This window comes from Salvelinus fontinalis, chromosome 19 (assembly GCF_029448725.1).
Source record: "Salvelinus fontinalis isolate EN_2023a chromosome 19, ASM2944872v1, whole genome shotgun sequence".
Lineage (NCBI taxonomy): Eukaryota > Metazoa > Chordata > Actinopteri > Salmoniformes > Salmonidae > Salvelinus > Salvelinus fontinalis.
Window position 1 is genome coordinate 50638749 of NC_074683.1, and position 22159 is coordinate 50660907.

Consider the following 22159-nt stretch of genomic DNA (forward strand, 5'->3'; position numbering starts at 1 on the left):
TACGGTGGGTTCTGTTTCACCGGGCTCTACGGTGGGTTCTGTTTCACCAGGGTCTACGGTGGGTTCTGTTTCACCCGGCTCTACGGTGGGCTCTGTTTCACCAGGGTCTACGGTGGGTTCTGTTTCACCGGGGTCTAAGGTGGGGTCTACGGTGGGTTCTGTTTCACCGGGGTCTACAGTGGGTTCTGTTTCACCGGGGTCTACGGTGGGTTCTGTTTCACCGGGGTCTAAGGTGGGGTCTACGGTGGGCTCTGTTTCACCGGGGTCTATGGTGGGCTCTGTTTCACCGGGGTCTACGGTGGGTTCTGTTTCACCGGGGTCTACGGTGGGTTCTGTTTCACCGGGGTCTACGGTGGGTTCTGTTTCACCGGGGTCTACGGTGGGTTCTGTTTCACCGGGGTCTAAGGTGAGTTCTGTTTCACCGGGGTCTACGGTGGGTTCTGTTTCACCGGGGTCTACGGTGGGTTCTGTTTCACCGGGGTCTAAGGTGGGTTCTGTTTCAAAAATTACAATTTGCAATCTGACAGAAACTCCTTCTATATGTATCAAATCAAATCAACGCTTATTTGTCACGTGCGCCAAGTACAACAGGTGTAGTAGACCTTACAGTGAAATGTTTACTTACAGGCTCTAACCAACTGTGCAAAAACGGTATTAGGTGAACAATATGTAGGTAAAGAAATTAAACAACAGTAAAAAGACAGTGGAAAATAACAGTAGAGGGGCTATATACAGTAGTGAGGCTATATACAGTAGCCAGGCTATATACAGTAGAGAGGCTATATACAGTAGCGAGGCTATATACAGTAGTGAGGCTATATACAGTAGAGAGGCTATATACAGTAGCCAGGCTATATACAGTAGCGAGGCTATATACAGTAGCGAGGCTATATACAGTAGCCAGGCTATATACAGTAGAGAGGCTATATACAGTAGCGAGGCTATATACAGTAGTGAGGCTATATACAGTAGCCAGGCTATATACAGTAGCCAGGCTATATACAGTAGAGAGGCTATATACAGTAACGGGGCTATATACAGTAACGGGGCTACATACAGACACCGGTTAGTCAGGCTGATTGAGGTAGTATGTACATGTGGATATGGTTAAAGTGACTATGCATATATGATGAACAGAGAGTAGCAGTAGTGTAAACAGAGGGGTTGGCGGGTGGCGGGACACAATGCAGAAAGCCCAGTTAGCCAATGTGCGGGAGCACTGGTTGGTCGGCCCAATTGAGGTAGTATGTACATGAATGTATAGATTAACATCATTAACTAAGATAAGAATCATAAGTTACCAAACCCGTTCTCAGGAATGGATAACACTACAGATCCCCTCCAGTCTCCACAGATTTGGGGAAAAATCAGTGTTTTGTTTTTTACCCTCTAATTCATGGACCAATCAGAGTTCACTGCAGTCAGATGTGCTGGTGTCACTCAGGCAGGTTACATTATTGATTGAGGACCTCTATGTAGTTGAATGGGATTGATTTCATTCAATATGTTTATTTAGTTGTGTGCTGAATTATATTGTTTTATCCACACATATGTGTATGTTTTAATATTCTATTTTTAATTGTAACGTCTACAGGGCTCTCTTGTAAAATAAATGTTTCATCTCAATGTGACTCCATGTTTAAATAAAAGGTTAAATAAATAAAATAAATTCCTTTATATATAATGTATTACTTTATATAACAGCAAATAAATACCCACAAAACCCATGTGGGAAAAAGGCTCCCTAAGTATGGTTCTCAATCAGAGACAACGACAGACAGCTGCCTCTGATTGAGAACCACACCCGGCCAAAAAAACAACAAAGAAATACAAAACATAGAATGCCCACCCCAACTCACGCCCTGACCAAACCCAAACAGAGACATAAACAAGGATCTCTAAGGTCAGGGCGTGACACAGAGACCAGAGGACGGTGATGTCATGTTGGGCTGCTGTTACCAGGCAACTCAGACAAGGCACTCTGTGATCCTCCCCTATCCTGGCTGTTTTTTCTGTTCACAATCCCACACGTGACAATGACCACAGGAGTTGGCAACACAGCACCTACGTCATCGTGATCTCTGCCTCAGATGCCTCAGCAGTAATCCTCTCCTATGAGGATTTAACCGGGATTAGGCAGCAGTATCCTCAGCCGGGGCTCAGAGCTGCCCTCCTCCACCGACACCTGGGGTAGGCAGACCTAGGGCACCATTGTCCCTGTAGTACACTATACAGGAAAAAAGGGGTGCCTTTTTGGGACGCAGCATTTATATCCTCAGCCAGGCCCTGAGCCGTGCTAGAATGGGGAGAGAACAGGCGGTAAGTCACGGGCGGTAAGTCACGGGCGGTAAGTCACGGGCGGTAAGTCACGGGCGGTAAGTCACGGGCGGTAAGTCACGGGCGGTAAGTCACGGGCGTTAAGTCACGGGCGGTAAGTCACGGGCGATAAGTCACGGGCGGTAAGTCACGGGCGGTAAGTCACGGGCGGTAAGTCACGGGCGGTAAGTCACGGGCGGTAAGTCACGGGCGGTAAGTCACGGGCGGGAAGTCACGGGCGGGAAGTCACGGGCGGTAAGCCACGGGCGGTAGGTCACGGGCGGTAAGTCACGGGCGGTAGGTCACGGGCGGTAGGTCACGGGCGGTAGGTCACGGGCGGTAAGTCACGGGCGGTAAGTCACGGGCGGTAAGTCACATGCGGTAGGTCACGGGGGGTGGGTCACGGGCGGTAAGTCACGGGCGGTAGGTCACGGGCGGTAAGTCACGGGCGGTAGGTCACGGGCGGTAAGTCACGGGCGGTAAGTCACGGGCGGTAAGTCACATGCGGTAGGTCACGGGCGGTAGGTCACGGGCGGTAAGTCACGGGCGGTAGGTCACGGGCGGTAAGTCACGGGCGGTAGGTCACGGGCGGTAAGTCACGGGCGGTAAGTCACGGGCGGTAGGTCACGGGCGGTAGGTCACGGGCGGTAGGTCACGGGCGGTAGGTCACGGGCGGTAGGTCACGGGCGGTAGGTCACGGGCGGTAAGTCACGGGCGGTAAGTCACATGCGGTAGGTCACGGGCGGTAGGTCACGGGCGGTAAGTCACAGGCGGTAAATCACAGGCGGTAAGTAACAGGCGGTAAGTCACAAACACTTTCTCCTCCTCTGGAGACCTGGGCAGTAGGAGGAGGTGGGTCTCATGTTTGTAGTTAATTATTTAACTGGGTTGAATACAGAGACATCAGGTAAACCTGAGTTAATAGGCTTTTAGTTATTGGTTAGTTTTGTTAGTTTTTTTTTAAGTGGTTGCAAGGATCCACAAGAGTTGTTTTGTATATGCAAAAATCAACTGTTGCATGTTTAGTGTGTAGTTTGATTAACATCTGCTGGCAGGGTTTGAAGCACTGTATGACTTTGTTGTACAGTTATTAGTCAACCTAATAATTTGTAGACTGACTGCCTTTGTGCCTCATACACTGTCATATCAAGTATATTGCTGATTGTTCAACAGGTGTATTCCCATGTCCAGGTTAGTGGTTCTATTCCCATACCCAGGTTAGTGTTTCTATTCCCATGTCCAGGTTAGTGGTTCTATTCCCATGTCCAGGTTAGTGGTTCTATTCCCATGTCCAGGTTAGTGGTTCTATTCCCATGTCCAGGTTAGTAGTTATATTCCCATGTCCAGGTTAGTGGTTCGATTCCCATGTCCAGGTTAGTGGTTCTATTCCCATGCCCAGGTTAGTTGTTCTATTCCCATGTCCAGGTTAGTAGTTCTATTCCCATACCCAGGTTAGTAGTTCTATTCCCATGTCCAGGTTAGTGGTTATATTCCCATGTCCAGGTTAGTGGTTCTATTCCCATGTTCAGGTTAGTAGTTCTATTCCCATTTCCAGGTTAGTGGTTCTATTCCCATACCCAGGTTAGTGGTTCTATTCCCATTTCCAGGTTAGTTGTTCTATTCCCATGTCCAGGTTAGTGTTTCTATTCCCATGTCCAGGTTAGTGGTTCTATTCCCATGTCCAGGTTAGTTGTTCTATTCCCATGCCCAGGTTAGTGGTTCTATTCCCATTTCCAGGTTAGTTGTTCTATTCCCATTTCCAGGTTAGTTGTTATATTCCCATACCCAGGTTAGTGGTTCTATTCCAATGTCCAGGTTATTAGTTCGATTCCCATGCCCAGGTTAGTGGATATATTCCAATGTCCAGGTTAGCAGTTCTATTCCCACACCCAGGTTAGTGGTTCTATTCCCATGTCCAGGTTAGTAGTTATATTCCAATACCCAGGTTAGTGGGTCTATTCCCATACCCAGGATAGTTGTTATATTCCCATGCCCAGGTTAGTAGTTCTATTCCCATGTCCAGGAAGGTGGTTCTATTCCCACACCCAGGTTAGTAGTTCTATTCCCATTTCCAGGATAGTAGTTCTATTCCCGTGCCCAGGATAGTAGTTATATTCCCATGTCCAGGTTAGTAGTTATATTTCCATGTCCAGGTTAGTGGTTCTATTCCCATGCCCAGGTTAGTGGTTCTATTCTCACGCCCAGGTTATTGGTTCTATCCCCATGCCCAGGTTAGCAGTTATATTCCCATGCCCAGGTTAGTGGTTCTATTCTCACGCCCAGGTTAGTGGTTCTATTCCCATACCCAGGTTAGTGTTTCTATTCCCATGTCCAGGTTAGTGTTTCTATTCCCATGTCCAGGTTAGTGGTTCTATTCCCATGTCCAGGTTAGTGGTTCTATTCCCATGTCCAGGTTAGTAGTTCTATTCCCATGTCCAGGTTAGTGGTTCGATTCCCATGTCCAGGTTAGTGGTTCTATTCCCATGCCCAGGTTAGTTGTTCTATTCCCATGTCCAGGTTAGTAGTTCTATTCCCATACCCAGGTTAGTAGTTCTATTCCCATGTCCAGGTTAGTGGTTATATTCCCATGTCCAGGTTAGTGGTTCTATTCCCATGTTCAGGTTAGTAGTTCTATTCCCATTTCCAGGTTAGTGGTTCTATTCCCATACCCAGGTTAGTGGTTCTATTCCCATTTCCAGGTTAGTTGTTCTATTCCCATGTCCAGGTTAGTGTTTCTATTCCCATGTCCAGGTTAGTGGTTCTCTTCCCATGTCCAGGTTAGTTGTTCTATTCCCATGCCCAGGTTAGTGGTTCTATTCCCATTTCCAGGTTAGTTGTTCTATTCCCATTTCCAGGTTAGTTGTTATATTCCCATACCCAGGTTAGTGGTTCTATTCCAATGTCCAGGTTATTAGTTCGATTCCCATGCCCAGGTTAGTGGTTATATTCCAATGTCCAGGTTAGCAGTTCTATTCCCACACCCAGGTTAGTGGTTCTATTCCCATGTCCAGGTTAGTGTTTCTATTCCCATGTCCAGGTTAGTGGTTCTATTCCCATGTCCAGGTTAGTTGTTCTATTCCCATGCCTAGGTTAGTGGTTCTATTCCCATTTCCAGGTTAGTTGTTCTATTCCCATTTCCAGGTTAGTTGTTATATTCCCATACCCAGGTTAGTGGTTCTATTCCAATGTCCAGGTTATTAGTTCTATTCCCATTTCCAGGTTAGTGGTTATATTCCCATGCCCAGGTTAGTGGTTCTATTCCCATGCCCATGTTAGTGGTTCTAATCCCATGCCCAGGTTAGTGGTTCTATTCCCATGCCCAGGTTAGTGGTTCTATTCCCATGTCCAGTTTAGTGGCTCTATTCCCATGCCCAGGTTAGTAGTTCTATTCCCATGTCCAGTTTAGTGGCTCTATTCCCATGCCCAGGTTAGTGGTTCTATTCCCATGCTCAGGTTAGTGGTTCTATTCCCATGTCCAGGTTAGTGGTTCTATTCCCATGTCCAGGTTAGTGGTTCTATCCCATGCCCAGGTTAGTGGTTCTATTCCCATGCCCAGGTTAGCAGTTAAATTCCCATGGCCAGGTTAGCGGTTCTATTCCCATGTCCAGGTTAGTGGTTCTCTTCCCATGCCCAGATTAGCAGTTATATTCCCATGGCCAGGTTAGTAGTTCTATTCCCATGTCCAGGTCAGTGGTTCTATTCCCATGTCCAGGTTAGTAGTTCTATTCCCATGCCCAGGTTGATAGTTCTATTCCCATGCCCAGGTTAGTAGTTCTATTCCCATGTCCAGGTTAGTTGTTCTATTCCCATGCCCAGGTTAGTGGTTATATTCCCATGGCCAGGTTAGCGGTTATATTCCCATACCCAGGTTAGTGGTTCTATTCCCATGCCCAGGTTAGTAGTTCTATTCCCATGCCCAGGTTAGTAGTTCTATTCCCATGCCCAGGTTAGTGGTTCTATTCCCATGCCCAGGTTAGCAGTTATATACCCATGCCCAGGTTAGTAGTTCTATTCCCATGTCCAGGTCAGTGGTTCTATTCCCATATCCAGGTTAGTAGTTCTATTCCCATGCCCAGGTTGATAGTTCTATTCCCATGCCCAGGTTAGTAGTTCTATTCCCATGTCCAGGTTAGTTGTTCTATTCCCATGCCCAGGTTAGTGGTTATATTCCAATGTCCAGGTTAGCAGTTCTATTCCCACACCCAGGTTAGTGGTTCTATTCCCATGTCCAGGTTAGTAGTTTTATTCCCATACCCAGGTTAGTGGGTCTATTCCCATACCCAGGTTAGTTGTTATATTCCCATGCCCAGGTTAGTAGTTCTATTCCCATGTCCAGGTTAGTGGTTCTATTCCCACACCCAGGTTAGTAGTTCTATTCCCATTTCCAGGATAGTAGTTCTATTCCCATACCCAGGATAGTAGTTATATTCCCATGTCCAGGTTAGTAGTTATATTCACATGTCCAGGTTAGTGGTTCTATTCCCATGTCTAGGTTAGTGGTTCTATTCTCATGCCCAGGTTAGTGGTTCTATTCTCACGCCCAGGTTATTGGTTCTATTCCCATGCCCAGGTTAGCAGTTATATTCCCATGCCCAGGTTAGCGGTTCTATTCCCATGTCCAGGTTAGTAGTTCTATTCCCATTTCCAGGTTAGTGGTTCTATTCCCATACCCAGGTTAGTGGTTCTATTCCCATACCCAGGTTAGTAGTTCTATTCCCATGTCCATGTTAGTAGTTCTATTCCCATACCCAGGTTAATGGTTCTATTCTGTTGCCCAGGTTAGTGGTTCTATTATCATGCCCAGGTTAGTAGTTCTATTCCCATGTCCAGGTTAGTATTTATATTCCCATGCCCAGGTTAGTGGTTCTATTCCCATACCCAGGTTAGTGGTTATATTCCCATGTCCAGGTTAGTGGTTCTATTCCCATGCCCAGGTTAATGGTTCTATTGCCATGTCCAGGTTAGTAGTTATATTCCCATGTCCAGGTTAGTAGTTCTATTCCCATGTCCAGGTTAGTGGTTCTATTCCCATGTCCAGGTTATTAGTTATATTCCCATGTCCAGGTTAGTAGTTATATTCCCATGCCCAGGTTAATGGTTCTATTCCCATGTCCAGGTTAAAGGTTCTATTGTCATGTCCAGGTTAGTAGTTATATTCCCATGTCCAGGTTAGTGGTTCTATTCCCATTTCCAGGTTAGTGGTTCTATTCCCATACCCAGGTTAGTGGTTCTATTCCCATGTCCAGGTTAGTGGTTCTATTCCCATGTCCAGGTTAGTAGTTATATTCCCATGCCCAGGTTAATGGTTCTATTCCCATGTCCAGGTTAGTGGTTCTATTCCCATGTCCAGGTTATTAGTTATATTCCCATGTCCAGGTTAGTAGTTATATTCCCATGCCCAGGTTAATGGTTCTATTCCCATGTCCAGGTTAAAGGTTCTATTGTCATGTCCAGGTTAGTAGTTATATTCCCATGTCCAGGTTAGTGGTTCTATTCCCATTTCCAGGTTAGTGGTTCTATTCCCATACCCAGGTTAGTGGTTCTATTCCCATGTCCAGGTTAGTGGTTCTATTCCCATGTCCAGGTTAGTAGTTATATTCCCATGCCCAGGTTAATGGTTCTATTCCCATGTCCAGGTTAGTGGTTCTATTAACATGCCCAGGTTAGTAGTTATATTCCCATTTCCAGGTTAGTGGTTCTATTCCCATGCCCAGGTTAGTTGTTCTATTCCCATGTCCAGGTTAGTGGTTCTATTCCCATGTCCATGTTAGTGGTTCTATTCCCATGTCCAGGTTAGTAGTTCTATTCCCATTTCCAGGTTAGTGGTTCTATTCCCATGTCCAGGTTGTTGTTCTATTCCCATGCCCAGGTTAGTGGTTCTATTCCCATTTCCAGGTTAGTTGTTATATTCCCATACCCAGGTTAGTGGTTCTATTCCCATGTCCAGGTTAGTAGTTCTATTCCCATGTCCAGGTTAGTGGTTATATTCCAATGTCCAGGTTAGCAGTTCTATTCCCACACCCAGGTTAGTGGTTCTATTCCCATGTCCAGGTTAGTAGTTATATTCCAATACCCATGTTAGTGGGTCTATTCCCATACCCAGGTTAGTTGTTATATTCCCATGCCCAGGTTAGTAGTTCTATTCCCATGTCCAGGTTAGTTGTTCTATTCCCACACCCAGGTTAGTAGTTATATTCCCATTTCCAGGATAGTAGTTCTATTCCCATACCCAGGATAGTAGTTATATTCCCATGTCCAGGTTAGTAGTTATATTCCCATGTCCAGGTTAGTAGTTCTATTCCCATGTCCATGTTAGTAGTTCTATTCCCATGCCCAGGTTAATGGTTCTATTCTGTTGCCCAGGTTAGTGGTTCTATTATCATGCCCAGGTTAGTAGTTCTATTCCCATGTCCAGGTTAGTATTTATATTCCCATGCCCAGGTTAGTGGTTCTATTCCCATACCCAGGTTAGTGGTTATATTCCCATGTCCAGGTTAGTGGTTCTATTCCCATGCCCAGGTTAATGGTTCTATTGCCATGTCCAGGTTAGTGGTTCTATTCCCATGTCCAGGTTAGTGGTTCTATTCCCATGTCTAGGTTAGTGGTTCTATTCCCATGTCCAGGTTAGTAGTTATATTCCCATGTCCAGGTTAGTGGTTCTATTCCCATTTCCAGGTTAGTTGTTATATTCCCATGTCCAGGTTAGTTGTTCTATTCCCATGTCCAGGTTAGTGGTTATATTCCCATGCCCAGGTTAGTGGTTCTATTCCCATGCCCAGGTTAGTGGTTCTAATCCCATGCCCAGGTTAGTGGTTCTATTCCCATGCCCAGGTTAGTGGTTCTATTCCCATGTCCAGTTTAGTGGCTCTATTCCCATGCCCAGGTTAGTAGTTCTATTCCCATGTCCAGTTTAGTGGCTCTATTTCCATGCCCAGGTTAGTGGTTCTATTCCCATGCCCAGGTTAGTGGTTCTATTCCCATGTCCAGGTTAGTGGTTCTATTCCCATGTCCAGGTTATTAGTTATATTCCCATGTCCAGGTTAGTAGTTATATTCCCATGCCCAGGTTAATGGTTCTATTCCCATGTCCAGGTTAAAGGTTCTATTGTCATGTCCAGGTTAGTAGTTATATTCCCATGTCCAGGTTAGTGGTTCTATTCCCATTTCCAGGTTAGTGGTTCTATTCCCATACCCAGGTTAGTGGTTCTATTCCCATACCCAGGTTAGTGGTTCTATTCCCATGTCCAGGTTAGTGGTTCTATTCCCATGTCCAGGTTAGTAGTTATATTCCCATGCCCAGGTTAATGGTTCTATTCCCATGTCCAGGTTAGTGGTTCTATTAACATGCCCAGGTTAGTAGTTATATTCCCATTTCCAGGTTAGTGGTTCTATTCCCATGCCCAGGTTAGTTGTTCTATTCCCATGTCCAGGTTAGTGGTTCTATTCCCATGTCCATGTTAGTGGTTCTATTCCCATGTCCAGGTTAGTAGTTCTATTCCCATGCCCAGGTTAGTGGTTCTATTCCCATGCCCAGGTTAGTGGTTCTATTAGCATGCCCAGGTTAGTGGTTCTATTCCCATGTCCATGTTAGTGGTTCTATTCCCATGTCCAGGTTGATAGTTCTATTCCCATGTCCATGTTAGTGGTTCTATTGCCATGTACAGGTTAGTGGTTCTATTCCCATGTCCAGGTTAGTGGTTCTATTCCCATGCCCAGGTTAGTAGTTCTATTCCCATACCCAGGTTAGTGGTTCTATTCCCATGTCCAGGTTGTTGTTCTATTCCCATGCCCAGGTTAGTGGTTGTATTCCCATTTCCAGGTTAGTGGTTATATTCCCATACCCAGGTTAGTGGTTCTATTCCCATGTCCAGGTTAGTAGTTCTATTCCCATGTCCAGGTTAGTGGTTATATTCCAATGTCCAGGTTAGCAGTTCTATTCCCACACCCAGGTTAGTGGTTCTATTCCCATGTCCAGGTTAGTAGTTATATTCCAATACCCATGTTAGTGGGTCTATTCCCATACCCAGGTTAGTTGTTATATTCCCATGCCCAGGTTAGTAGTTCTATTCCCATGTCCAGGTTAGTTGTTCTATTCCCACACCCAGGTTAGTAGTTATATTCCCATTTCCAGGATAGTAGTTCTATTCCCATACCCAGGATAGTAGTTATATTCCCATGTCCAGGTTAGTAGTTATATTCCCATGTCCAGGTTAGTAGTTCTATTCCCATGTCCATGTTAGTAGTTCTATTCCCATGCCCAGGTTAATGGTTCTATTCTGTTGCCCAGGTTAGTGGTTCTATTATCATGCCCAGGTTAGTAGTTCTATTCCCATGTCCAGGTTAGTATTTATATTCCCATGCCCAGGTTAGTGGTTCTATTCCCATACCCAGGTTAGTGGTTATATTCCCATGTCCAGGTTAGTGGTTCTATTCCCATGCCCAGGTTAATGGTTCTATTGCCATGTCCAGGTTAGTAGTTCTATTCCCATGTCCAGGTTAGTAGTTCTATTCCCATGTCCAGGTTAGTGGTTCTATTCCCATGTCCAGGTTAGTGGTTCTATTCCCATGTCTAGGTTAGTGGTTCTATTCCCATGTCCAGGTTAGTAGTTATATTCCCATGTCCAGGTTAGTGGTTCTATTCCCATTTCCAGGTTAGTTGTTATATTCCCATGTCCAGGTTAGTTGTTCTATTCCCATGTCCAGGTTAGTGGTTATATTCCCATGCCCAGGTTAGTGGTTCTATTCCCATGCCCAGGTTAGTGGTTCTAATCCCATGCCCAGGTTAGTGGTTCTATTCCCATGCCCAGGTTAGTGGTTCTATTCCCATGTCCAGTTTAGTGTCTCTATTCCCATGCCCAGGTTAGTAGTTCTATTCCCATGTCCAGTTTAGTGGCTCTATTTCCATGCCCAGGTTAGTGGTTCTATTCCCATGCCCAGGTTAGTGGTTCTATTCCCATGTCCAGGTTAGTGGTTCTATTCCCATGTCCAGGTTATTAGTTATATTCCCATGTCCAGGTTAGTAGTTATATTCCCATGCCCAGGTTAATGGTTCTATTCCCATGTCCAGGTTAAAGGTTCTATTGTCATGTCCAGGTTAGTAATTATATTCCCATGTCCAGGTTAGTGGTTCTATTCCCATTTCCAGGTTAGTGGTTCTATTCCCATACCCAGGTTAGTGGTTCTATTCCCATGTCCAGGTTAGTGGTTCTATTCCCATGTCCAGGTTAGTAGTTATATTCCCATGCCCAGGTTAATGGTTCTATTCCCATGTCCAGGTTAGTGGTTCTATTAACATGCCCAGGTTAGTAGTTATATTCCCATTTCCAGGTTAGTGGTTCTATTCCCATGCCCAGGTTAGTTGTTCTATTCCCATGTCCAGGTTAGTGGTTCTATTCCCATGTCCAGGTTAGTGGTTCTATTCCCATGTCCATGTTAGTGGTTCTATTCCCATGTCCAGGTTAGTAGTTCTATTCCCATGCCCAGGTTAGTGGTTCTATTCCCATGCCCAGGTTAGTGGTTCTATTAGCATGCCCAGGTTAGTGGTTCTATTCCCATGTCCATGTTAGTGGTTCTATTCCCATGTCCATGTTAGTGGTTCTATTCCCATGTCCAGGTTGATAGTTCTATTCCCATGTCCATGCTAGTGGTTCTATTGCCATGTACAGGTTAGTGGTTCTATTCCCATGTCCAGGTTAGTGGTTCTATTCCCATGCCCAGGTTAGTAGTTCTATTCCCATACCCAGGTTAGTGGTTCTATTCCCATGTCCAGGTTGTTGTTCTATTCCCATGCCCAGGTTAGTGGTTCTATTCCCATTTCCAGGTTAGTTGTTATATTCCCATACCCAGGTTAGTGGTTCTATTCCCATGTCCAGGTTAGTAGTTCTATTCCCATGTCCAGGTTAGTGGTTATATTCCAATGTCCAGGTTAGCAGTTCTATTCCCACACCCAGGTTAGTGGTTCTATTCCCATGTCCAGGTTAGTAGTTATATTCCAATACCCATGTTAGTGGGTCTATTCCCATACCCAGGTTAGTTGTTATATTCCCATGCCCAGGTTAGTAGTTCTATTCCCATGTCCAGGTTAGTTGTTCTATTCCCACACCCAGGTTAGTAGTTATATTCCCATTTCCAGGATAGTAGTTCTATTCCCATACCCAGGATAGTAGTTATATTCCCATGTCCAGGTTAGTAGTTATATTCCCATGTCCAGGTTAGTAGTTCTATTCCCATGTCCATGTTAGTAGTTCTATTCCCATGCCCAGGTTAATGGTTCTATTCTGTTGCCCAGGTTAGTGGTTCTATTATCATGCCCAGGTTAGTAGTTCTATTCCCATGTCCAGGTTAGTATTTATATTCCCATGCCCAGGTTAGTGGTTCTATTCCCATACCCAGGTTAGTGGTTATATTCCCATGTCCAGGTTAGTGGTTCTATTCCCATGCCCAGGTTAATGGTTCTATTGCCATGTCCAGGTTAGTAGTTCTATTCCCATGTCCAGGTTAGTGGTTCTATTCCCATGTCCAGGTTAGTGGTTCTATTCCCATGTCCAGGTTAGTGGTTCTATTCCCATGTCCAGGTTAGTGGTTCTATTCCCATGTCTAGGTTAGTGGTTCTATTCCCATGTCCAGGTTAGTAGTTATATTCCCATGTCCAGGTTAGTGGTTCTATTCCCATTTCCAGGTTAGTTGTTATATTCCCATGTCCAGGTTAGTTGTTCTATTCCCATGTCCAGGTTAGTGGTTATATTCCCATGCCCAGGTTAGTGGTTCTATTCCCATGCCCAGGTTAGTGGTTCTAATCCCATGCCCAGGTTAGTGGTTCTATTCCCATGCCCAGGTTAGTGGTTCTATTCCCATGTCCAGTTTAGTGGCTCTATTCCCATGCCCAGGTTAGTAGTTCTATTCCCATGTCCAGTTTAGTGGCTCTATTTCCATGCCCAGGTTAGTGGTTCTATTCCCATGCCCAGGTTAGTGGTTCTATTCCCATGTCCAGGTTAGTGTTTCTATTCCCATGTCCAGGTTAGTGGTTCTATTCTCATGTCCAGGTTAGTGGTTCTAATCCCATGCCCAGGTTAGTGGTTCTATTCCCATGCCCAGGTTAGCAGTTATATTCCAATGGCCAGGTTAGCGGTTCTATTCCCATGTCCAGGTTAGTTGTTCTATTCCCATGCCCAGGTTAGCAGTTATATTCCCATGGCCAGGTTAGCGGTTCTATTCCCATACCCAGGTTAGTGGTTCTATTCCCATGCCCAGGTTAGTAGTTCTATTCCCATGCCCAGGTTAGTAGTTCTATTCCCATGACCAGGTTAGTGGTTCTATTCCCATGCCCAGGTTAGCAGTTATATACCCATGCCCAGGTTAGTAGTTCTATTCCCATGTCCAGGTTAGTGGTTCTATTCCCATGTCCAGGTTAGTAGTTCTATTCCCATGTCCAGGTTAGTAGTTCTATTCCCATGCCCAGGTTAGTAGTTCTATTCCCATGCCCAGGTTAGTGGTTCTATTCCCATGTCCAGGTTAGTGGTTCTATTCCCATGCCCAGGTTAGTGGTTCTATTCCCATGCCCAGGTTAGTAGTTATATTCCCATGTCCAGGTTAGTAGTTCTATTCCCATGTCCATGTTAGTAGTTCTATTCCCATGCCCAGGTTAATGGTTCTATTCTGTTGCCCAGGTTAGTGGTTCTATTATCATGCCCAGGTTAGTAGTTCTATTCCCATGTCCAGGTTAGTATTTATATTCCCATGCCCAGGTTAGTGGTTCTATTCCCATACCCAGGTTAGTGGTTATATTCCCATGTCCAGGTTAGTGGTTCTATTCCCATGCCCAGGTTAATGGTTCTATTGCCATGTCCAGGTTAGTAGTTATATTCCCATGTCCAGGTTAGTAGTTCTATTCCCATGTCCAGGTTAGTTGTTCTATTCCCATGTCCAGGTTAGTGGTTATATTCCCATGCCCAGGTTAGTGGTTCTATTCCCATGCCCAGGTTAGTGGTTCTATTCCCATGTCCAGGTTAGTGTTTCTATTCCCATGTCCAGGTTAGTGGTTCTATTCCCATGTCCAGGTTAGTGGTTCTAATCCCATGCCCAGGTTAGTGGTTCTATTCCCATGCCCAGGTTAGCAGTTATATTCCCATGGCCAGGTTAGCGGTTCTATTCCCATGTCCAGGTTAGTTGTTCTATTCCCATGCCCAGGTTAGCGGTTATATTCCCATGGCCAGGTTAGCGGTTCTATTCCCATACCCAGGTTAGTGGTTCTATTCCCATGCCCAGGTTAGTAGTTCTATTCCCATGCCCAGGTTAGTAGTTCTATTCCCATGCCCAGGTTAGTGGTTCTATTCCCATGCCCAGGTTAGCAGTTATATACCCATGCCCAGGTTAGTAGTTCTATTCCCATGTCCAGGTTAGTGGTTCTATTCCCATGTCCAGGTTAGTAGTTCTATTCCCATGTCCAGGTTAGTAGTTCTATTCCCATGCCCAGGTTAGTGGTTCTATTCCCATGCCCAGGTTAGCAGTTATATACCCATGCCCAGGTTAGTAGTTCTATTCCCATGCACAGGTTAATAGTTCTATTCCCATGCCCAGGTTAGTGGTTCTATTCCCATGTCCACATTAGTGGTTCTATTCCCATGCCCAGGTTAGCGGTTCTATTCCCATACCCAGGTTAGTGGTTCTATTCCCATGCCGAGGTTAATAGTTCTATTCCCATGCCCAGGTTAGTGGTTCTATTCCCATGTCCACATTAGTGGTTCTATTCCCATGCCCAGGTTAGCGGTTCTATTCCCATACCCAGGTTAGTGGTTCTATTCCCATGCCGAGGTTAATAGTTCTATTCCCATGCCCAGGTTAGTGGTTCTATTCCCATGTCCACGTTAGTGGTTCTATTCCCATGCCCAGGTAAGCAGTTATATACCCATGTCCAGGTTAGTAGTTCTATTCCCATGTCCAGGTTAATGGTTCTATTCCCATGTCCAGGTTAGTAGTTCTATTCCCATGTCCAGGTTAGTAGTTCTATTCCCATGTCCAGGTTAGTGGTTCTATTCCCATGCCCAGGTTAATGGTTCTATTCCCAGGTTAGTAGTTTTATCTTAAAACAACTCAGCTTAATTTATTTTCTCTGACCGACACTATCCAAAATGACAATTTGTACCCTACATATGTATTGTGTTGGTGTTGTCAGCGAACTGTCAGCTGATGTGGTGCCACCCTTGTAGTGTCATCTAATATGGTCCACCCTTGTAGTGTCATCTAATATGGTCCACCCTCATAGTATCATCTAATATGGTCCACCCTCGTAGTGTCATCTAATATGGTCCACCCTCGTAGTATCATCTAATATGGTCCACCCTCGTAATATCATCTAATATGGTCCACCCTCGTAGTATCATCTAATATGGTCCACCCTCGTAGTGTCATCTAATATGGTCCACCATTGTAGTGTCATCTAATATGGTCCACCCTCATAGTATCATCTAATATGGTCCACCCTCGTAGTGTCATCTAATATGGTCCACCCTCGTAGTATCATCTAATATGGTCCACCCTCGTAATATCATCTAATATGGTCCACCCTCGTAGTATCATCTAATATGGTCCACCCTCGTAGTGTCATCTAATATGGTCCACCCTCGTAGTATCATCTAATATGGTCCACCCTCGTAGTGTCATCTAATATGGTCCACCCTTGTAGTATCATCTAATATGGTCCACCCTCGTAGTATCATCTAATATGGTCCACCCTCGTAGTGTCATCTAATATGGTCCACCCTTGTAGTATCATCTAATATGGTCCACCCTCGTAGTGTCATCTAATATGGTCCACCCTTGTAGTATCATCTAATATGGTCCACCCTCGTAGTGTCATCTAATATGGTCCACCCTCGTAGTATCATCTAATATGGTCCACCCTCGTAGTATCATCTAATATGGTCCACCCTCGTAGTGTCATCTTATATGGTCCACCCTCATAGTGTCATCTAATATGGTCCACCCTCGTAGTATCATCTAATATGGTCCACCCTCATAGTATCATCTAATATGGTCCACCCTCATAGTGTCATCTAATATGGTCCACCCTCGTAGTATCATCTAATATGGTCCACCCTCGTAGTATCATCTAATATGGTCCACCCTCGTAGTGTCAGCTAATATGGTCCACCCTCGTAGTGTCAGCTAATATGGTCCACCCTCGTAGTGTCAGCTAATATGGTCCACCCTCGTAGTGTCATCTAATATGGTCCACCCTCGTAGTGTCAGCTAATATGGTCCACCCTCGTAGTATCATCTAATATGGTCCACCATTGTAGTGTCATCTAATATGGTCCACCATTGTAGTGTCATCTAATATGGTCCACCCTCGTCGTATCATCTAATATGGTCCACCCTCGTAGTGTCATCTAATATGGTCCACCCTCGTAGTATCATCTAATATGGTCCACCCTCGTAATATCATCTAATATGGTCCACCCTCGTAGTGTCATCTAATATGGTCCACCCTCGTAGTATCATCTAATATGGTCCACCCTCGTAGTGTCATCTAATATGGTCCACCCTCGTAGTATCATCTAATATGGTCCACCCTCGTAGTGTCATCTAATATGGTCCACCCTCGTAGTATCATCTAATATGGTCCACCCTCGTAGTGTCATCTAATATGGTCCACCCTCGTAGTGTCATCTAATATGGTCCACCCTCGTAGTGTCATCTAATATGGTCCACCCTCGTAGTGTCATCTAATATGGTCCACCATTGTAGTGTCATCTAATATGGTCCACCCTCGTAGTGTCAGCTAATATGGTCCACCATTGTAGTGTCATCTAATATGGTCCACCCTCGTAGTGTCATCTAATATGGTCCACCCTCGTGGTGCCACCTGATGTCACCATAGTGTCGTCATTGAGCCCTTGTATACGTGAGAAGCAGACTATAGGAGAGATAATAGGATCACTTCCTATAGACCTAAATGGCTCTAGTGGGCTAGTGGCCTCTCCCCACTCTCTCCCTCCCTCTGTCTCTCTCTCTCCCTCTCTGTCTCCACCCCCTCTCTCTTTCTCCCTCTCTTTATCTCCCTCTCTCTCTCTTTCTCCCTATATCTCTCTCTCTCTGTCTCTCCCCCCTCTCTCTATCTCCCTCTGTCTCTTTCTCACACTATCTCTCTCACTCTCTCTTTCTCCCTCTCTCTCTCTCTCTCCCTCTCTCTCTCACTCCTTCTTCTCTCTCGCTAGCTGCCTCCCCCCTCCTCTTTCTCTCTGAAACCCAGGTAGAGTTGGCCTCTCCGTAGGTGGAATGGGGAGGAGGTAATTATCATAGACCTGGTTTAACCTAGTTAATACACTCATTGTGTTCTCTATCAGTTACGGGTCTGGTACAGGTTTGACAGCTAGCCAACCGATAGGCTGTCACAACCTAATCAACCTGCTTACAGCCAACCAATAGGCTGTCACAACCAACCTGCTTATCCTCGGGTCAAGCTAAGCTGTTTCTGAGAAGAGACAGCCTCATCTCAGTGCAAGGAGACGGTACAGTGGATAAACACCATAGGAGACGTACGGTCGGAGAGGGAAACCAAAAAGTGAACTGACATACTTTTGTTGATTTGTATCTGATATTACTGTTGTTGGTGTCTTCTCCTCTGGACTCTTTTCATGGTTGTTGCCGAACGCAGTCAAGACAGAGCCGGTGAGTAGGTAGGTAGGTAGGTAGGTGAGTAGGTAGGTGAGTAGGTAGGTAGGTAGGTAGGTAGGTAGGTAGGTAGGTGAGTAGGTAGGTGAGTAGGTAGGTAGGTAGGTAGGTAGGTGAGTAGGTAGGTAGGTAGGTAGGTAGGTAGGTGAGTAGGTAGGTGAGTAGGTAGGTAGGTAGGTAGGTAGGTAGGTAGGTAGGTAGGTAGGTAGGTGAGTAGGTAGGTGAGTAGGTAGGTGAGTAGGTAGGTAGGTAGGTAGGTGAGTAGGTAGGTGAGTAGGTAGGTAGGTAGGTAGGTAGGTAGGTAGGTGAGTAGGTAGGTGAGTAGGTAGGTGAGTAGGTAGGTAGGTAGGTAGGTAGGTAGGTAGGTAGGTAGGTGAGTAGGTAGGTGAGTAGGTAGGTGAGTAGGTTGTCTGTCTGTCTGTCTGTCTGTCTGTCTGGCTGTCTGTCTGTCTGTCTGTCTGTCTGTCTGTCTGTCTGTCTGGCTGTCTGTCTGTCTGTCTGTCTGTCTGTGTCTTGTATTGTTACTCTGAAAGACACGTTTCTTTGTTTACCAGACGGTCTATACAACATACTTACTAGAAGATGTACATATCATACGTACACTGAGTGGACAGAACATTAGGAACACCTGCTCTTTCCATGACAGAGACTGACCAGGTGAAAGCTATGATCCCTTATTGATGTCACTTGTTAAATCCACATCACTCAATGTAGATGAAGGGGATGAGACGGGTTAAAGAAGGATTGTCAAGTCTTGAGACAATTGAGACATGGATTGTGTATGTGTGCCATTCAGAGGGTGAATGGGCAGGACAAAATATTGAAGTGCCCTTGAACGGGGTGTGGTAGTAGGTGCCAGGTGCATCGGTTTGTGTCAAGAACTGCAACGTTGCTGGGTTTTTTACACTCAACAGTTTCCTGTGTGTATCTAGAACGGTCCGCCACCCAAAGGACATCCAGCCAACTTGACACAACTGTGTGGGGAAGCATTGGAGTCAACATGGACCAGCATCCCTGTGGAACGCTTTAGACACCTTGTAGAGTCCATGACCCGACGAACTGAGGCTGTTCTGAGGGCAAAGGGGAGGGGGGGTTCAACTCAATATTAGGAAGGTGTTCCTAATGTTTTGTACACTCAATGTAGATTGACTGCATAGACATTTGTTAAGTCTGTTCAGGTGTCTGCAAGGTCTACTGTACCACTGCCCTCAGATACCTTATCTAGGTATGTTAATGAGCGATAGCTACTCTAAAAACCTTATTCAAAGTTTGATCAATGAACTTAATTGTTTGATTGATCCGTCCAGACGTGATGCCAATCACCAAATCAACCAAGAAGAAGAAATGGAAGAAGGAAGCGGGTGACGTGGAGGACCCAGAAGGTGGGCTGATAAGGAATACATACTATGCTTAAAGGCCCAATCTGCATTTCAAACGATAACAAAGTGGACATCCCCGCCTCTGTTTTGGTTAAAAAAAAAGAGCTTTTAACCAATCAGTCATCTGAGTCAGTGCAGTACAAGTTGAGTGGCCTTTCTCTATGTTGAAAGTAAGTAGGTAACTTGTTCTCTGAAAAAAAAAATAGCATTGCATTTGGTCAAAGACAATTCTCTCCAACAGCAGGAAGCAATCTGATTGGACGGCTATTAGTCAGCAAAGGGTGCTTTACTATTTTCAGGCACTTTAATTACTTTAACTTCCTGTGGGGACACACTCCTTTAGGCTTTGGTTAAAGATATAGCAACTAGGGGTGATAACAGTCTGCTACCATTCTCAATAGTGTCCCTTCAAGGTTATCTGTACCTGGTGGCTTGTCATTGTTAACGTACAGTACCAGTCAAAAGCTTGGACACACCTACTCATTCAAGGGTTATTTCTTTATTTTTACTATTTTCTACATTGTAGAATAATAGTGAAGATATCGAAACTATGAAATAACACATATGGAATCATGTAGTAACCAAAAAAAGTGTTAAACAAATCAGAATATATTTTAGATTCTTCAAAGTAGCCACCCTTTGCCTTGATGAGAGCTTTGCACACTCTTGGCTTTTTCTCAACCAGTTTCATGAGGTAGTCACCTGGAACTTGCCTTGTTAAAAGTTAATTCGTGAGCCTATCAGTTGTGTTGTGAAGGTAGGGGTGGTGATCTACTGTCCTGTAGGTTTTCAGTCCAACACTAATTTAGCATGTCTGATTTAGCTAGTTAAGCAGCTAATTAGTAGAATCAGGTGTGTTAAATTAGGGTTGGACTGAGAACCCACAGGAAGGTAGGAAGAGGGTTGGGCAGGAAGAGGGTTGGGCAGGAAGAGGGTTGGGCAGGAAGAGGGTTGGGCAGGAAGAGGGTTGGGCAGGAAGAGGGTTGGGCAGCCTTGGTGTAAATCATAAAACATATATATTCTTATATAAATTATGTTATCATCCCAATGTTACATAAAACCCTAACTAGAACTTAAATGGGAATCTTAACTAATGTCATGGGAATGTTCCCGGTTTGCTGGGGATGACATCATTTACAATGAACTCTGAACTCCTCCAACTATTGACACCAGCAAAAACTGATCATCAACACACATACGAGTTAAAATAAATTAAAGTGTGTAAACATTGATATGATACTTGATGCTTAAACATATTAAACATGAACCGTATTCACTAAATAGATTGTTTATATTTAGGATAATGTTTTACTGCTTTGTCATTCTATTTTCAATATTAATATTAATGTAGAATTATATATTTTTTTACTTTACATGTTATGAAAATTCCATAAAATCCTAAAAGTTTTCACAATTCTGCTACTTTACTGGTTTGCCAACTCATGTCTGTGTACTGAATGAAGTATCCTCCTCAGGGTGTTCTGCTGTCTGCTACCCAGGCAGCCCTCCAGAGCCAGGGATTGAGATGGAGGGACTGGCCAGCAGGAGGCAGTCAGAGACGGTCCCTCTGACCCCTGAACCACAGGAAGTCCCACCACAGAAGAGGAAGAAGAAAAAGAAAGCTCAGACCCAAGGTACTCTAGGTTCTGTTACTCTAGGTTCTGTTACTCTAGGTTCTGTTACCCTAGATTATGTTACCCTAGGTTCTGTTACCCTAGGTTCTGTTACTCTAGCTCTAGGTTCTGTTACTCTAGGTTCTGTTACCCTAGGTTCTGTTACTATAGGTTCTGTTACGCTACGTTCTGTTACTCTAGGTTCTGTTACTCTAGTACCCTAGGTTCTGTTACCCTAGGTTCTGTTACCCTAGGTTCTGTTACTCTATGTTCTGTTACTCTATGTTCTGTTACTCTGTTCTGTTTCTCCATCTTCTGTTACTCTATGTTCTGTTACTCTAGGTTCTGTTACTCTAGTTCTGTTACCCTAGTACCCTCGGTTCTGTTACTCTAGGTTCTGTTACTCTAGGTTCTGTTACTCTAGGTTCTGTTACCCTAGGTTCTGTTACTCTATGTTCTGTTACTCTATGTTCTGTTACCTTAGGTTCTGTTACTCTAGTTCTGTTACCCTAGGTTCTGTTACTCTAGTTCTGTTACTCTATGTTCTGTTACTCTAGTACCCTAGGTTCTGTTACCCTAGGTTCTGTTACTCTAGGTTCTGTTTCTCTATGTTCTGTTACTCTAGGTTCTGTTACTCTAGGTTCTGTTACTCTAGTACCCTAGGTTCTGTTACCCTAGGTTCTGTTACTCTAGGTTCTGTTACTCTAGGTTCTGTTACTCTAGGTTCTGTTACTCTAGTACCCTAGGTTCTGTTACCCTAGGTTCTGTTACTCTAGGTTCTGTTTCTCTAGGTTCTGTTTCTCTATGTTCTGTTACTCTAGGTTCTGTTACTCTATGTTCTGTTTCTCTATGTTCTGTTACTCTAGGTTATGTTACTCTAGTACCCTAGGTTCTGTTTCTCTATGTTCTGTTTCTCTATGTTCTGTTACTCTAGGTTCTGTTACTCTAGTACCCTAGGTTCTGTTACCCTAGGTTCTGTTACTCTAGGTTCTGTTACCCTAGGTTCTGTTACCCTAGGTTCTGTGACTCTATGTTCTGTTACTCTAGGTTCTGTTACTCTATGTTCTGTTTCTCTATGTTCTGTTACTCTAGGTTATGTTACTCTAGTACCCTAGGTTCTGTTACCCTAGGTTCTGTTACTCTAGGTTCTGTTTCTCTATGTTCTGTTACTCTAGGTTCT

General features: G+C 44.7%; 1 protein-coding gene across 1 annotated transcript in view; it reads left to right on the forward strand.

Annotated features, from left to right (window-relative positions):
* Positions 1-2069: 2069 nt before the first annotated feature.
* The window catches only part of tmem237a (transmembrane protein 237a), a 57648-nt gene continuing 37558 nt past the window's right edge, over positions 2070-22159 (forward strand). The window contains exons 1-3 of the mRNA XM_055871908.1: positions 2070-2190; positions 19295-19369; positions 20842-21000. Of these exons, the coding sequence (XP_055727883.1) occupies positions 19300-19369; positions 20842-21000 (229 nt within the window). The 5' untranslated portion in view covers positions 2070-2190; positions 19295-19299. The remainder of the gene's footprint in view (positions 2191-19294; positions 19370-20841; positions 21001-22159) is intronic.